Source organism: Oncorhynchus masou, chromosome 13 (genome assembly GCF_036934945.1).
Source record: "Oncorhynchus masou masou isolate Uvic2021 chromosome 13, UVic_Omas_1.1, whole genome shotgun sequence".
NCBI classification, from domain to species: Eukaryota; Metazoa; Chordata; class Actinopteri; order Salmoniformes; family Salmonidae; genus Oncorhynchus; species Oncorhynchus masou.
In genome coordinates this window covers 29,788,441-29,805,833 of record NC_088224.1, presented here as the reverse complement: position 1 = coordinate 29,805,833, position 17,393 = coordinate 29,788,441, and the positions used below count along the sequence as shown (strand labels likewise).

Sequence of the window (17,393 nt, the reverse complement as noted above, 5' to 3'; positions counted from 1 at the left end):
CTCTCACAGCTCTCAGGGCTCTTTCTCTCCGTCTGTGCTCACTCGCTCTCTCTCTCTGTGCTCGCTCGCTTTCTCTATGTGCTCGCTCGCTCTCTCTCTGTGCTCGCTCGCTCTCTCTCTGTGCTTGCTCACTCTCTCTCTGTGCTCGCTCGTTCTCTCTCTGTGCTCGCTCGCTCTCACTCTCTGGGCTCTCGCTCTCTCACTCTCTGGGCTCTCGCTGTCTCTCTCTGTGCTCGCTCTCTCTCTCTCTCAGGGCTCTCTCTCCCTCGGGGCGCTCGCTCACTCTCCCTCGGGGCTCTCGGTCTCTCCCTCAGGGCGCTCGCTCTCTCTCTCTCGGGGCTCTCTCACTCTCGGGGCTCTCGCTCTCTCTCTCAGGACTCTCTCTCGGGCTCTCTCTCGGGCTCTCGCTCTCTCTCTCGGGGCTCGCTTTCTTTTCTGCTCGCTCTCTGCTCGCTCGCTCTCTCTTTCTGCTCACTCTCTCTCAGGGCTCTCTCTCTCTCTCTGTGCTCTCTCTCTCTTTCTGTGCTCGCTCTCCCTTTCTGTGCTCTCTCTCTCTCTGTGCTCGCTCCCTCTCTCTGTGCTCGCTCGCTCTCTCTCTTTGTGCTCGCTCTCTCTCTCTCAGGGCTCTCTCTCTCTCAGGGCTCTGTCTCCCTCGGGGCGCTCGCTCTGTCTCCCTTGGGGCTCTCGCTCTCTCTCCCTCGGGGCGCTCGCTCTCTCTCTCGGGGTGCTCGCTCTCTCTCCCTCGGGGCGCTCGCTCTGTCTCCCTCGGGGCGCTCGCTCTGTCTCCCTCGGGGTGCTCACTCTCTCTCCCTCGGGGCGCTCGCTCTGTCTCCCTCGGGGGTGCTCGCTCTCTCTCTCTCGGGGCTCTCGCTCTCTCACTCTCGGGGCTCTCTCACTCTCGGGGCTCTCGCTCTCTCTCCCGCGGGGCTCTCGCTCTCCCTCCCGCGGGGCTCTCGCTCTCCCTCCCTCGGGGCACTCGCTCTCTTTCCCTCGGGGCGCTCGTTCTCTCGGGGCTCTCTCTCTCTCTGGGCTCTCGGGGCTCTCTCTCTCTGGGCTCTCGCTCTCTCTCTCAGGTCTCTCTCTAAGGGATCTCTCTCACGGCTCTCAGGGCTCTCTCTCACAGCTCTCAGGGCTCTTTCTCTCCGTCTGTGCTCACTCGCTCTCTCTCTGTGCTCACTCGCTCTCTCTCTCTGTGCTCGCTCGCTCTCTCTCTGTGCTCGCTCTGTTTCTGTGCTCGCTCTCTCTTTTTCTGTGTTCGCTCTTTCTTTCTGTGCTCGCTCTCTCTCTGTGCTCTCTCTATCTCGCTCTCTGTGCTCTCTCTCTCTCTGTGCTCGCTCGCTTTCTCTGCTTGCTCTCTGTGCTCGCTCGCTCTCTCTGTGCTCTCTCTCTCACTCTCTCTTTCTCGGGGCTCGCTCTCTTTTCTGCTCACTCTCTGCTCACTCTCTCTCTCAGGGCTCTCTCTCTCTCTGTGCTCGCTCTCTCCCTTTCTGTGCTCTCTCTGTGCTCGCTCGCTCTCTCTCCCTGTCTCTGCTCGGTCTCTCTCTGCTCACTCTCTCTCAGGGCTCTCTCTCCAGGCTCTCTCTCTCTCTCTCTGTGCTCGCCCTCTCTGTGCTCGCTCTCTTTCTCTGCTCGCTCTGTGCTCGCTCGCTCTCTCTCTGTGCTCGATCTCTCTTTTTCCTCTCACTCTCTCTCTCTCTCTCTCTCTCTCTCAGGGCTCGCCCTCTCTCTCAGGTCTCTCTCAGGTCTCTCTCTAAGGGATCTCTCTCACGGCTCTCAGGGCTCTCTCTGACAGCTCTCAGGGCTCTTTCTCTCCGTCTGTGCTCACTCGCTCTCTCTCTCTGTGCTCGCTCGCTTTCTCTATGTGCTCGCTCGCTCTCTCTCTGTGCTCGCTCGCTCTCTCTCTGTGCTTGCTCACTCTCTCTCTGTGCTCGCTCGCTCTCTCTCTGTGCTCGCTCGCTCTCACTCTCTGGGCTCTCGCTCTCTCACTCTCTGGGCTCTCGCTGTCTCTCTCTGTGCTCGCTCTCTCTCTCTCTCAGGGCTCTCTCTCCCTCGGGGCGCTCGCTCACTCTCCCTCGGGGCTCTCGGTCTCTCCCTCAGGGTGCTCGCTCTCTCTCTCTCGGGGCTCTCTCACTCTCGGGGCTCTCGCTCTCTCTCTCAGGACTCTCTCTCTCTCGGGGCTCTCTCTCGGGCTCTCGCTCTCTCTCTCGGGGCTCGCTTTCTTTTCTGCTCGCTCTCTGCTCGCTCGCTCTCTCTTTCTGCTCACTCTCTCTCAGGGCTCTCTCTCTCTCTCTGTGCTCTCTCTCTCTTTCTGTGCTCGCTCTCCCTTTCTGTGCTCTCTCTCTCTCTCTCTGTGCTCTCTCTCTGCTCGCTCTCTCTCTCTGCTCTCTCTCCGGGCTCTCTCTCCAGGCTATCTCTCTCTCTCTCTGTGCTCGCTCTCTCTGTGCTCGCAGGGCTCTCAGGGCTCACTCTCTCTCAGGGCTCGCTCTCTTTCAGGGCTCGCTCTTTTTCAGGGCTCTGTCTCTCAGGGCTCACTCTCTCTCAGGGCTCGCTCTTTTTCAGGGCTCTGTCTCTCAGGGCTCACTCTCTCTCAGGGCTCGCTCTTTTTCAGGGCTCTGTCTCTCAGGGTTCACTCTCTCAGGGCTCGCTCTTTTTCAGGGCGCTGTCTCTCAGGGCTCACTCTCTCTCAGGGCTCGCTCGCTCTCTCTCAGGGCTCGCTCTCTCTCAGGGCTCACTCTCTCTCAGGGCTCGCTCTTTTTCAGGGCTCTGTCTCTCCGGGCTCGCTGTCTCTCAGGGCTCGCTCTCTCTCAGGGCTCTCTCTCTCTCAGGGCTCTCGCACTCTCAGGGCTCTCTCTCTCTCTCAGGGCTCTCTCTCTCTCTCAGGGCTCTCTCTCTTTGTGCTCGCTCTCTCTGTGCTCGCTCTCTCTCTCTCAGGGCGTGCGCTCTCTCAGGGCTCTCTCTCTCAGGGCTCTCTCTCTGTGCTCTCTCTCTCTCTGTGCTCGCTCTCTCTCTGTGCTCGCTCTGCTCTCTCTCTCTCTCTCTGCTCGCTCTCTCTATCTGTGCTCGCTTTCTCTCTCTGTGCTCGCTCTCTCTCTACTCGCTCTCTCGCTCTGTGCTCGCTCTCTCTGTCTGTGCTCGCTCGCTCGCTCTCTCTGTCTGTGCTCGCTCGCTCTCTCTGTCTGTGCTCGCTCGCTTTCTCTCTGTGCTCGCTCGCTCTTTCTCTCTGTGCTCGCTCTCTCTCTCCCTGTGCTCTCTCTCTGTGCTCTCTCTCTCTCTGCTCGATCGCTGTCTCTCTGCTCGATCTCTCTCTCTGTGCTCGCTCCATCTTTCTCTACTCGCTCTGTGCTCGCTCGCTCTCTCTGTCTGTGCTCGTTCGCTTTCTCTCTGTGCTCTCTCGCTCTCTCTCTCTGTGCTGGCTCTCTCTCTCTGCTCTCTCTCACCCTCTCTCCCTCTCTCTCTCTCCCTCTCACTCTCTCTCCCTCTCACTCTCTCTCCCTCTCTCTCTCTCTCTCTCTGTGCTCTCTCGCTCTCAATTCAATTCAATTCAAGGGGCTTTATTGGCATGGGAAACATGTGTTAACATTGCCAAAGCAAGTAAGGTAAACAATAAAAATTAACAGTAGACATCACACATACAGAAGTTTGAAAACAATAAAGACATTACAAATGTCATATTATATATATATATATATACAGTGTTTTTACAAGGTACAAATGGTAAAGGACACAAGATAAAATAAATAAGCATAGATATGGGTTGTATTTACAATGGTGTTTGTTCTTCACTGGTTGCCCTTTTCTCGTGGCAACAGGTCACAAATCTTGCTGCTGTGATGGCACACTGTGGAATTTCACCCAGTAGATATGGGAGTTTTTCAAAATTGGACTTGTTTTCGAATTCTTTGTGGATCTGTGTAATCTGAGGGAAATATGTCTCTCTAATATGGTCATAATATGCTCTCTCTCTCTGTGCTCTCTCTCTGTGCTGGCTCTCTCTCTCAGGGCTCTCTCTCTAGCACGGCTCTCTCTCTGTGCTGGCTCTCTCTCTCTCAGGGCTCTCTCTCTGTGCTGGCTCTCTCTCTCAGGGCTCTCTCTCTGTGCTGGCTCTCTCTCTCAGGGCTCTCTCTCTCGCACGGCTCTCTCTCTCACAAGTCTGTCTCTCTCTCTGTGCTCGCTCTCGCTCTCTCGCGCGGCTCTCTCTTGCTCTCTCGCAAGGCTCGCTCTCGCAAGGCTCTCTCTCGCTCTCGCAAGGCTCTCTCGCTCTCGCAAGGCTCTCTCTCGCTCTCGCAAGGCTCTCTCTCGCTCTCGCAAGGCTCTCTCTCGCTCTTGCAAGGCTCTCTCTCACAAGGCTCTCTCTCTCATAGGGCTCTCTCTCTCTCACAGGGCTCTCTCTCTCTCTCACAGGGCTCTCTCTCTCTCAGGGCTCTCTCAATTCAATTCAAGGGCTTTATTGGCATGGGAAACATGTGTTAACATTGCCAAAGCAAGTGAGGTAGATAAAAGTGAAATTAACAATAAAAATGAACAGTAAACATTTCACATACAGAAGTTTCAAAACAATAAAGACAATCCAAATGTCATATTTTATATATATATATATATATATATATATATATATATATATATATATATATATATATATATATATATATATATATATATATTATATACAGTGTTTTAACAATGTACAAATGGTTAAAGGACACAAGATAAAATAAATAAGCATAAATATGGGTTGTATTTACAATGGTGTTTGTTCTTCACTGGTTGCACTTTTCTCGTGGCCACAGGTCACAAATCTCTGTGTGCTCGCTCGCTCGCTCTCTCTCTCTGTGCACGCTCTCTCTCTGTGCTCGCTAGCTCTCGCTCTGTGCTCGCACTCTCTCTGTGCTCGCTAGCTCTCGCTCTGTGCTCGCACTCTCTCTGCTCGCTCTCTCTCTCTGTGCTCGCTCTCTCTGTTTGTGCTCTGTTTCTCGTCTGTGCTCGCTCTCTCTCTGCTTGCTCGCTTTCTCTGCCTGTGCTCGCTCGCTCTCTCTGTCTGTGCTCGCTCGCTCTCTCTGTCTGTGCTCGTTCGCTCTCTCTGTCTGTGCTCGTTCGCTCTCTCTGTCTGTGCTCGTTCGCTCTCTCTGTCTGTGCTCGCTCGCTCTCTCTGTGCTCGTTCTCTGTGCTCGCTCTCTCTCTCTGTTCTCGCTCTCTCTCAGGGCTCACTCTCGCTCTCTCTCAGTGCTCTCTCAGGGCTCGCTCTCTCTCTCTCTCAGGGCTCGCTCTCTCTCTCTCAGTGCTCGCTCTCTCTCTCTCAGTGCTCGCTCTCTCTCTCAGGGCTCTCTCTCCGGGCTCTCTCTCTCTCTCAGGGCTCGGCTTTCTCATCTCAATGCCCTCTCTGTGCTCGCTCTCCCTCTCTCTGTGCTCGCTCTCCCTCAGGGCTCACTCGCTCTCTCTCAGTGCTCGCTCTCCCTCAGGGCTCGCTTTCTCATCTCAATGCCCGCTCTCTCTCTCTCTGTGCTCGCTCTCTCTCTCTCTCTGTGCTCGCTCTCTCTCTGTGCTCGCTCTCTCTCTGTGCTCGCTCTCTCTCTGTGCTCGCTCGCTCTCTCTCTCTGTGCTCGCTCGCTCTCTCTCTCTGTGCTCGCTCGCTCTCTCTCTCTCTCTGTGCTCGCTCGCTCTCTCTCTCTGTGCTCGCTCGCTCTCTCGCTCTGTGCTCGCTCGCTCTCTCTCTCTCTCTCTCTCTGTGCTCTCTCTCTCACTAGGCTCTCTCTCTCTCGCAAGGCTCTCTCGCAAGGCTCTCTCTCTCTCTCTCTCTCGCAAGGCTCTCTCTCTCTCACAAGGCTCTCTATCTCTCTGTGCACGCTCTCAAGGCTCTCTCAAGGCTCTCTCTCTCTCTCTCTCTCTCGCAAGGCTCTCTCTCTCTCGCAAGGCTCTCTCTCTCTCGCAAGGCTCTCTCTCTCTCGCAAGGCTCTCTCTCTCTCTGTGCTCGCTCTCTCTCAAGGCTCTCTCAAGGCTCTCTCAAGGCTCTCTCTCGCTCTCTCTCCCTCTCTCACGCTCTCTCGCAAGACTCTCTCTCGTTCTCTCGCGGCTCTGTCTCACAAGGCTCTCTCAGGGCTCGCTCTCTCAGGGCTCTCTCAATTCAATTCAATTCAATTCAAGGGGCTTTATTGGCATGGGAAACATGTGTTAACATTGCCAAAGCAAGTAAGGTATATAATATATAAAGTGAAATAAACAATAAAAATTAACAGTAGACATCACACATACAGAAGTTTCAAAACAATAAAGACATTACAAATGTCATATATATATATATATATATATATATATATATATATACAGTGTTTTTACAATGTGCAAATGGTAAAGGACACAAGATAAAATAAATAAGCATAGATATGTGTTGTATTTACAATGGTGCGTGTTCTTCACTGGTTGCCCTTTTCTCGTGGCAACAGGTCACAAATCTTGCTGCTCTGATGGCACACTGTGGAATTTCACCCAGTAGATATGGGAGTTTTTCAAAATTGGATTTGTTTTCGAATTCTTTGTGGATCTGTGTAATCTGAGGGAAATATGTCTCTCTAATATGGTCATACATTGGGCAGGAGGTTAGGAAGTGCAGCTCAGTTTCCACCTCATTTTGTGGGCAGTGAGCACATAGCCTGTCTTCTCTTGAGAGCCATGTCTGCCTACGTCGGCCTTTCTCAATAGCAAGGCTATGCTCGCTGAGTCTGTACATAGTCAAAGCTTTCCTTAATTTTGGGTCAGTCACAGTGGTCAGGTATTCTGCCGCTGTGTACTCTCTGTGTAGGGCCAAATAGCATTCTAGTTTGCTCTGTTTTTTTGTTAATTCTTTCCAGTGTGTCAAGTAATTATCTTTTTGTTTTCTCATGATTTGGTTGGGTAATTGTGCTGCTGTCATGGGGCTCTGTAGGGTGTGTTTGTGAACAGAGCCCCAGGACCAGCTTGCTTAGGGGACTCTTCTCCAGGTTCATCTCTCTGTAGGTGATGGCTTTGTTGTGGAAGGTTTGGGAATCGCTTCCTTTTAGGTGGTTATAGAATTTAACTGCTCTTTTCTGGATTTTGATAATTAGTGGGTATCGGCCTAATTCTGCTCTGCATGCATTATTTGGTGTTCTACGTTGTACACTGAGGATATTTTTGCAGAATTCTGCGTGCAGAGTCTCAATTTGGTGTTTGTCCCATTTTGTGAAGTCTTGGTTGGTGAGCGGACCCCAGACCTCACAACCATAAAGGGCAATGGGCTCTATGACTGATTCAAGTATTTTTAGCCAAATCCTAATTGGTATGTTGAAATTTATGTTCCTTTTGATGGCATAGAATGCCCTTCTTGCCTTGTCTCTCAGATCGTTCACAGCTTTGTGGAAGTTACCTATGGCTCTGATGTTTAGGCCAAGGTATGTATAGTTTTTTGTGTGCTCTAGGGCAACAGTGTCTAGATGGAATTTGTATTTGTGGTCCTGGTGACTGGACCTTTTTTGGAACACCATTATTTTGGTCTTACTGAGATTTACTGTCAGGGCCCATGTCTGACAGAATCTGTGCATAAGATCTAGGTGCTGCTGTAGGCCCTCCTTGGTTGGTGACAGAAGCACCAGATCATCAGCAAACAGCAGACATTTGACTTCAGATTCTAGTAGGGTGAGGCCGGGTGCTGCAGACTTTTCTAGTGCCCGCGCCAGTTCGTTGATATATATGTTGAAGAGGGTGGGGCTTAAGCTGCATCCCTGTCTAACCCCACGACCCTGTGTGAAGAAATGTGTGTGTTTTTTGCCAATTTTAACCGCACACTTGTTGTTTGTGTACATGGATTTTATGATGTCGTATGTTTTACCCCCAACACCACTTTCCAACAGTTTGTATAGCAGACCCTCATGCCAAATTGAGTCGAAGGCTTTTTTGAAATCAACAAAGCATGAGAAGACTTTGCCTTTGTTTTGGTTTGTTTGGTTGTCAATTAGGGTGTGCAGGGTGAATACATGGTCTGTTGTACGGTAATTTGGTAAAAAGCCAATTTGACATTTGCTCAGTACATTGTTTTCATTGAGGAAGTGTACGAGTCTGCTGTTAATGATAATGCAGGGGATTTTCCCAAGGTTACTGTTGACGCATATTCCACGGTAGTTATTGGGGTCAAATTTGTCTCCATTTTTGTGGATTGGGGTGATCAGTCCTTGGTTCCAAATATTGGGGAAGATGCCAGAGCTAAGGATGATGTTAAAGAGTTTTAGTATAGCCAATTGGAATTTGTTGTCTGTATATTTGATCATTTCATTGAGGATACCATCAACACCACAGGCCTTTTTGGGTTGGAGGGTTTTTATTTTGTCCTGTAATTCATTCAATGTTATTGGAGAATCCAGTGGGTTCTGGTAGTCTTTAATAGTTGATTCTAAGATCTGTATTTGATCATGTATATGTTTTTGCTCTTTATTCTTTGTTATAGAGCCAAAAAGATTGGAGAAGTGGTTTACCCATACATCTCCATTTTGGATAGATAATTCTTTGTGTTGTTGTTTGTTTAGTGTTTTCCAATTTTCCCAGAAGTGGTTAGAGTCTATGGATTCTTCAATTACATTGAGCTGATTTCTGACATGCTGTTCCTTCTTTTTCCGTAGTGTATTTCTGTATTGTTTTAGTGATTCACCATAGTGAAGGCGTAGACTCAGGTTTTCCGGGTCTCTATGTTTTTGGTTGGACAGGTTTCTCAATTTCTTTCTTAGAATTTTGCATTCTTCATCAAACCATTTGTCATTGTTGTTAATTTTCTTCGGTTTTCTATTTGAGATTTTTAGATTTGATAGGGAAGCTGAGAGGTCAAATATACTGTTAAGATTTTCTACTGCCAAGTTTACACCTTCACTATTACAGTGGAACGTTTTACCCAGGAAATTGTCTAAAAGGGATTGAATTTGTTGTTGCCTAATTGTTTTTTGGTAGGTTTCCAAACTGCATTCCTTCCATCTATAGCATTTCTTAATGTTACTCAGTTCCTTTGGCTTTGATGCCTCATGATTGAGTATTGCTCTGTTTAGGTAGACTGTGATTTTGCTGTGGTCTGATAGGGGTGTCAGTGGGCTGACTGTGAACGCTCTGAGAGACTCTGGGTTGAGGTCAGTGATAAAGTAGTCTACAGTACTACTGCCAAGAGATGAGCTATAGGTGTACCTACCATAGGAGTCCCCTCGAAGCCTACCATTGACTATGTACATACCCAGCGTGCGACAGAGCTGCAGGAGTTGTGACCCGTTTTTGTTGGTTATGTTGTCATAGTTGTGCCTAGGGGGGCATACGGGGGAGGGGATGCTGTCACCTCCAGGCATGTGTTTGTCCCCCTGTGTGCTGAGGGTGTCAGGTTCTTGTCCGGTTCTGGCATTTAGGTCACCACAGACTAGTACATGTCCCTGGGCCTGGAAATGGTTGATTTCCCCCTCCAGGATGGAGAAGCTGTCTTCATTAAAATATGGGGATTCTAGTGGGGGGATATAGGTAGCACACAGGAGGACATTTTTCTCTGTTAGGATAATTTCCTTTTGAATTTCTAGCCAAATGTAGAATGTTCCTGTTTTGATTAATTTAATGGAGTGAGTTAGGTCTGCTCTCTCAGGGCTCTCTCTCTCTCAGGGCTCTCGCTCTCTCTCAGGGCTCTCGCTCTCTGGCAGGGCTCTCTCTTTCAGGGCCCTCGCTCTCTCTCAGGGCTCTCGCTCTCTCTCGCTCTGCGCTCTCTCTCTCTCTCTCTCTCTCTCTCTCTCTCTGTGCTCGCTTTCTCCTTTCTCTAGCTCTATTCGCTCTCTCGCTCTGTGCTCGCTCGCTCTGTCTGTGCTGGCTCGCTCTCTCTCTGTGCTCGCTCTCTCTCTCTGTGCTCGCTCGCTCTCTCTCTCTGTGCTCGCTCGCTCTCTCTCTCTGTGCTCGCTCGCTCTCTCTCTCTGTGCTCGCTCGCTCTCTCTGTGCTCGCTCGCTCTCTCTCTCTCTGTGCTCTCTCTGTGCTCTCTCTCTCTGTGCTCTCTCTCTGTGCTCGCTCGCTCTCTCTCTCTGCTCGCTCTCTCTCTCTGTGCTCGCTCGCTCTTTCTCTGCTCGCTCTCTCTCTCTCTGTGCTCTCTCTCTCTGTGCTCTCTCTCTGTGCTCGCTCGCTCTCTCTCTCTGTGCTCGCTCGCTCTTTCTCTGCTCGCTCTCTCTCTCTCTGTGCTCTCGCTCTCTCTCTCTGTGCTGGCTCTCTCTCTGTGCTCTCTCTCTGTGGTCTCTCTCTCTCTCTGTGCTCTCTCTGTGCTGGCTCTTTCTCTCTCTCACAGGGCTCTCTCTCTCTCACAAGGCTCTCAATTCAATTCAATTCAAGGGCTTTATTGGCATGGGAAACGTGTTAACATTGCCAAAGCAAGTGAGGTAGATAATATATAAAGTGAATATATAAAGTGAAATAAACAATAAAAATTAACAGCAAACATCACACATACAGAAGTTTCAAAACAATAAAGACATTACAAATGTCATATATATATATATCTATATATATATATATATATATATATACAGTGTTTTAACAATGTACAAATGGTAAAGGACACAAGATAAAATAAATAAGTATAAATATGGGTTGTATTTACAATGGTGTTTGTTCTTCACTGGTTGCCCTTTTCTCGTGGTAACAGGTCACAAATCTTGCTGCTCTGATGGCACACTGTGGAATTTCACCCAGTAGATATGGAAGTTTATCAAAATTGGGGTTGTTTTCGAATTCTTTGTGGATCTGTGTAATCTGAGGGAAATATGTCTCTCTAATATGGTCATACATTTGGCAGGAGGTTAGGAAGTGCAGCTCAGTTTCCACCTCATTTTGTGGGCAGTGAGCACATAGCCTGTCTTCTCTTGAGAGCCATGTCTGCCTACGGCGGCCTTTCTCAATAGCAAGGCTATGCTCGCTGAGTCTGTACATAGTCAAAGCTTTCCTTAATTTTGGGTCAGTCACAGTGGTCAGGTATTCCGCCGCTGTGTACTCTCTGTTTAGGGCCAAATAGCATTCTAGTTTGCTCTGTTTTTTTGTTAATTCTTTCCAATGTGTCAAGTAATTATCTTTTTGTTTTCTCATGATTTGGTTGGGTCTAATTGTGCTGCTGTCCAGGGGCTCTGTGGGGTCTGTTTGTGTTTGCATCACATTTGGCTACCGAAACAAACCGAAAATTCAGTCACCAAAACGTCAAACTTTTTCCAAATTAACTCCATAATATCGACCGAAACATGGCAAACATTGTTTAGAATCAATCCTCAAGGTGTTTTTTCACATATCTCTTCATTGATATGCCGTTCGTGGAAGCCTGCTTTCGTCTCAGAATCCCATGGAAAAATACCAGCAGCTGAAAATGACGCACCAATTTCAACGGAGGACACCGGGCGGACACCTGGAAAATGTAGTCTCTTATGGTCAATCTTCCAATGATATGCCTACAAATACGTCACAATGCTGCAGACACCTTGGGGAAAACGACAGAAAGGGCAGGCTCATTCCTGTCGCATTCACAGCCATATAAGGAGACAATGGAAAACAGCCTCAAAAATCCTGCTCATTTCCTGGTTGCCGTTTCATCTTGGTTTTGCCTGTAGCTCCTGTTCTGGGGCACTCACAGACAATATCTTTGCAGTTCTGGAAAATTCAGAGTGTTTTCTTTCCAAAGCTATCAATTATATGCATAGCCGAGCATCTTTTTGTGACAAAATATCTTGTTTAAAACGGGAACGTTTTTCATCCAAAAATGAAATAGCGCCCCCAGAGTTTCAAGAGGTTAAAGTATGGGGATTCTAGTGGGGGGATATAGGTAGCACACAGGAGGACATTTTTCTCTGTTAAGATAATTTCCTTTTGAATTTCTAGCCAACAGTAAAATGTTCCTGTTTTGATTAATTTAATGGAGTAAGTTAGGTCTGCTCTGTACCAAATTAGCATACCCTTCCCTGTTTCACACCTGGTAGTTTGGTGGATGGGACTACCAGCTCTCTGTAACCTAGAGGGAAAACCAGTGAGTATGTCACCTCTATACCAGGTTTCTTGCAAGATGACAATGTCTGTATTGCTGATTTCTTTGGTGAAGTCCGGGTTCCTGCTCTTTAGGCCAAAGGCAGATGACCTCAGGCCTTGGATATTCCAGGATGATATAGTGAAGGCTTTTTGTTCCATGAAGTGTCCAATGTTGTTGGTCGTGGTTTGGCCTCAGGCCAGTAAGTGTGAGCAGAGCCTGCTGAGCATCTGGTACATGCCATTGGCTTGGTCGAGTGTAAGAGTTGGGCTTGGGCCTGTTTGCCCGCTCACTACCTGGGCGTACTTTCTCTCCCAGGGCTCTCTCTCTCTGGGCTTTCTCTCTCAAGTCTTTCTCTCTCGGGGCTTTCTCAGGCTCTCTCTCTCTCAGGGCTTTCTCAGGCTCTCTCTCTCTCAGGGCTCTCTCTCTCTCAGGGCTCTCTCTCAGGGCTCTCTCTCAGGGCTCTCTCTCTCTCTCAGGGCTCTTTCTCTCCCTCTCTCTCTGTCTCTCTCTCTCTCTCTCTCAGGGCTGCTGCTGCTAATATCGATTTGGGAAAGAATCAATGACTGGCTGCAGAGTGGGAGAAGCTGTGTGTGTGTGTGTGTGTGTGTGTGTGTGTGTGTGTGTGTGTGTGTGTGTGTGTGTACACAGCGCTGGCTGTATCCAGGGATAACAGCTTTGGTTGTGGGGAGAGGATTGGGGAATTTTAAGGAGGGTGGGTGTGCAAGAACTGGTTGTTCAGTTCTCTGTCTGAGCTCCACACTAGGAGGACCTTTCCTTTCGTCACATTCAGTGTCTCCCTTCCCAGCGGTCGTGTTAACACAGAATTCAGTGTCTCCCTTCCCAGCGGTCGTGTTAACACAGAATTCAGTGTCTCCCTTCCCAGCGGTCGTTTTAACTCAGAATTCAGCGTCTTTCACTCAGAAAAAAAACGATAAAAGCTACTTTTCTGTGGTACTTTTTGCGGTCTAGTCTACTTTTCTGTGGTACTTTTTGTGGTCTAGTCTACTTTTCTGTGGTAAAATGCAAGATTAACCTGTAGATGGCTACATTCTTCTATGTTAAACATTATCAATATGGCGGCCATGCATTGTTTTGGCTAAAAATACCTTGGTTTTTCATTGTAAACTCATTTACTTGTGTGGCTGCCAGCAAATAGCGTCCCTGATCACTCTATTGAAGCAAAAAAACACTGTTGACTTTAAATATAAAACGCAGCTGAAATGGTTTATTAAAACGCAGATGAAATGGTTAATTAAAACGCAGATGAAATGGTTTATTGAAACGCAGCTGAAATGGTTTATTAAAACGCAGATGAAATGGTTTATTAAAACGCAGATGAAATGGTTTATTAAAACGCAGATGAAATGGTTTATTAAAACGCAGATGAAATGGTTTATTGAAACGCAGATGAAATAGTATATTAAAACGCAGATGAAATGGTTTATTAAAACGTAGATAAAATGGTTTATTAAAACGCATATTTTTTCATATTTTTCTTTTTAAATGTAGATTTGTGAACTCTGTGACCCCTGCTTCCTTGTCTTGCTGAATTTCTCTATAGTCCTGACTCCTGTCTATGTATGTGACCTCTCAATGAGGTAAGACTACAGAGCACATCCTTAGGGGGTTAACCTATGACCCTTACCCCTGCTTCGGGGCCCTGTGGCCTTGGTGGGATGGGGATGGAATTTCTCTTTCTCTCTGGGAGACTGAGTAGGGCCCAGGTAGGCAGGCCTGGGGCTGGGCCCTGGGCAGAATGTAACAATGACGGCTTTACCTGAGCTGCCTCTCTCTTTCTGCCTGCTGTCAGATGATTGGTCTTGTGATGCTGTTCTGTGCCCGGGGGGGGGGGGTCAGCTGATCCTGGCATGGCTCTTTAACCAGGGATGCTTTCTGATCTGAGCGGTTTTCTTTTGCTGAGCCCCCTGGGTTGCTCACAGAAAGGGACACACACACATACATACTCAATGTAATGACTATGGAGTAGAATTACACACGCAGGCACACTCCCCACCTCTCCTGTGGCTCACACATGGGTGCACCCATAGACACACACACACACATGCTCACAATGACATGTTTGTGCGTTGGGTCACGGCATTCACAGCTCTGCTGGCAGAGGCATGAAGGGAGAGAATGAGAGCAAGAGGGGTGGAGGCGAGGGTTCCTGAATCATCGTCCTCCTTCTGTCGGTCTCTCTGGGGTGCCTCCATCAGGTCACGGTCCAAAAATAGCACTGGGCGCCGTTTCAACTTGAAAACCGCCGGCTTCGGGGCCGCAGCCAGCCTCTCTGCCTGCCACAGAGTGACATTTTTGTGGGAATACTTGGCCACCTTCCAGGGAGCGTTTTTTTTTCTCCCTACCCTCCCCTCCCCTCCCTCCCCCTCCCCTCCTCTCCCCTCCCTCCCTCCCCCTCCCCTCCTCTCCCCTCCCTCCCTCCCTGTGACGGTCAGATGAGCTAGCTCGCTGTTAGAGGAGACAACCACAGGGCTTTATCAGGGTTGTAGCAGGGTTGTATCAGGGCTTTATCAGGGTTGTATCAGGGCTTTATCAGTGTTGTATCAGGGTTGTATCAGGGCTTTATCAGGGTTGTATCAGGGCTGTATCAGGGCTGTATCAGGGCTGTATCGGGGTTGTAGCAGGGCTGTATCAGGGTTGTAAGCAGGGCTGTATCAGGGTTGTAGCAGGGTTGTAGCAGGTCTGTATCAGGGCTGTAGCAGGGCTGTATCAGAGTTGTAGCAGGGTTGTAGCAGGGCTGTATCAGGGTTGTGGCAGGGCTGTATCAGGGTTGTAGCAGGGTTGTAGCAGGGCTGTAGCAGGGTTGTATCCGTCCATATTTGACATTTGCCGGGCCTATATGCATATGCACCCATGATGCTCAGAATGACAGAAGTCATATTTAAATTACAGCAATTAATCTTAACAAACCGTGCAACTCCTGACATGAAGAGGACAATAAAACGTAATTTTCAAACATTTGACAAAATACAATTGGCGGACAACTCCGTTCTAAACAACGCACCTGAGGTATATGACCGAAATAAAACATCTGTCACATTCAGGAAGAGGCTGAATCTAAAGATGCAACGACTAGGAAGGGTTGTCATGGTAATATGACGGGGATTGTGTCTTTGTCTTCAGGACGAGGAAAGAGAGTTGTTTTGAAAACCAATAGAACAGATGTGGGTTTCTTTCACTGACAGCCTCGCTGGTGACTGGGTTGTCGCTGTCAGTGAAAAGCACCTGAAATAGGTGCGATGGTAATGTGTCTTGTGTATCATCTTTAAAATGTTGAGACAAGAAGAAGGGTAGGGGTGTGTGGCGAAGATATGTCTCTGTCCTGAAAATGCCCATTTGGGGATTTCTGTTTGTCTTATCTCACCACATCCACCACTAATAAGCTGAGCGTCTGTCTTTTTTTGATTCACCTCACACAGGAAGTCTGTTTTTAAAACATATATTGCGATTGATAGGCCTACTGTGAGGAAGTATTAGGCTATTTGGGAAATCTTTCCAACAATCTCCTCCCCCGGTAATAACCAAGCCTCTTGTGAAAGAGCATCATATCAACATCATAAAATACCTTCAGCAAAGACAACTGTCTCTCCCGAGCTCACTGGTGCTGGGAAGTCTGGGATACTTGATACTATGTTGCAACTTCCCTAGAGATGGCTTCTGGCAGGGTCCAGGGGATTGATTTGATACAATGTTGCACTTCACTCCTGATAGGTCAAGTCAAGACAGATCTAGAAAGGCAGACAGGCTGAGGAGACGGGTGCATTTGTTTTAGACTACCAACATTTTTTGTTGTTGACAGCGGAAGTTCTAGGTCAACGGCTGCATTGGGCCGTCTCCTCCATTCTCTCATTCAGACTATTCAGCCGTCAATGATTACGGTGTATCAATGTGTCTATATGGCAGCGGCTGGTGCTCTCGCATTAGTTGAATTTTAACTTTTACATTTTAATTCAGATTTTTATACGCACAAAAGCCAACATTTTAGCGGCTAACGGAATCCCTGGTCTGTTGTCTTATTTGCTGGACTCTGGTCATGTGGCTCCTCTCTGTAGACTTTGGACAGATGAGGTAACTGTTGACTTTTGCTGCCCAATATGTCTGAGCTGTTCAACCCTCAGTAGCCAGGTGAACATTAACGCTGTGTAACCAAAATGTTCCAAATGAATCGTGTCTCTCCAGTCAGACTTCCTAGTGTTCTATTTAATTATGTGGTTCTAATTCTCCCCTCTCTCTTGTTCCAGGACCTCTCTGGTTCCATAGATGACCTGCCGACGGGTACAGAGGGGGCTCTGAGTCCGGGGGTCAGCACGTCGGGGGTGTCCAGTAGCCAGGGGGAACAGAGTAACCCTGCCCAGTCACCCTTCTCCCCTCACACCTCGCCTCACTTGCCTGGCATCCGCGGGCCCTCCCCCTCCCCTGTGGGCTCCCCTGCCAGCGTCACCCCCTCACGCTCCGGGCCCATCTCACCTGCTGCTGTGCCAGGTGGGTAAAGAGAGAGAATAGAGCCACTGGTTTCCAGAGAGAAGCAGTAATCTACCACATAGTACATGTCCAGCTTCCTTAAGCTGGTGTAAACCACAACGTTTGTTGTCAACCACAGCGTTTGTTGTACGAAACAGAAGCATGGTCTGTTTTTTATGATTCCCAGCGTGTGTCTGAATCTCTCTGATGTTATCACGCAGGTAACCAGATGCCTCCCCGGCCGCCCAGCGTCCATTCAGACGGCATTCTCCACACATCCATGGGCCAGTCAGCCATGGGCCAGGACAGGGGTGAGTATGAAAAGATATAGGTGGTATTTGAGATCGACTACCCTGACTGCAGCCTGAACGATCTACAAATCACCTTTCTTTCTTATGGTTTGTTTGGATAAGGACTAGCTGACATTCAACACCCGACCTTGATAGGGTTTTAGGAAATGGAACTATACTTGTTTGGCTGCTGTGTGGAAATGAAAGAGTATAGCTAACCTTTTCCTCTCCATCTCCCCCTCTCTGCCTTTTGTAGTGTACATGCGTAACCCCCAGATGCCCCCCCACGGGTCGCCGCAGCAACCTGGCTCCGCCTTATCCCCTCGCCAGTCATCGGGAGGCCAGATGCTTCCTGGGATGGGGCCCTACCCTCAGAACAACTCCATGGGGAACTACGGCCCTCAGGGTGGACAGTACGGACCACAAGGTGAGGCCCCGTACACAGCTTGTACACAATGAAATCATTAAGTTGGTTCTGTCCCGCTTAATGATTCCAGGTCTCTCTTGAAAAGGATACGAACCTGGTTAAAAGGAGATTAACCTGTTAAAAGGAGACGAACCTGGTTAAAAAGAGACTAACCGGTTAAAAGGAGACTAACCCGGTTAAAAAGAG

At 48.7% G+C, this 17,393-nt stretch overlaps 1 protein-coding gene across 2 annotated transcripts in view; it reads left to right on the top strand.

Annotated features, from left to right (window-relative positions):
* The window catches only part of LOC135552065 (AT-rich interactive domain-containing protein 1A-like), a 170,988-nt gene that overhangs the window by 132,496 nt on the left and 21,099 nt on the right, over window positions 1-17,393 (top strand). For both annotated transcript variants that reach the window (XM_064983443.1, XM_064983442.1), the window contains exons 5-7: window positions 16,271-16,511; window positions 16,712-16,801; window positions 17,037-17,207. In XM_064983443.1, the coding sequence (XP_064839515.1) occupies window positions 16,271-16,511; window positions 16,712-16,801; window positions 17,037-17,207 (502 nt within the window). The remainder of the gene's footprint in view (window positions 1-16,270; window positions 16,512-16,711; window positions 16,802-17,036; window positions 17,208-17,393) is intronic.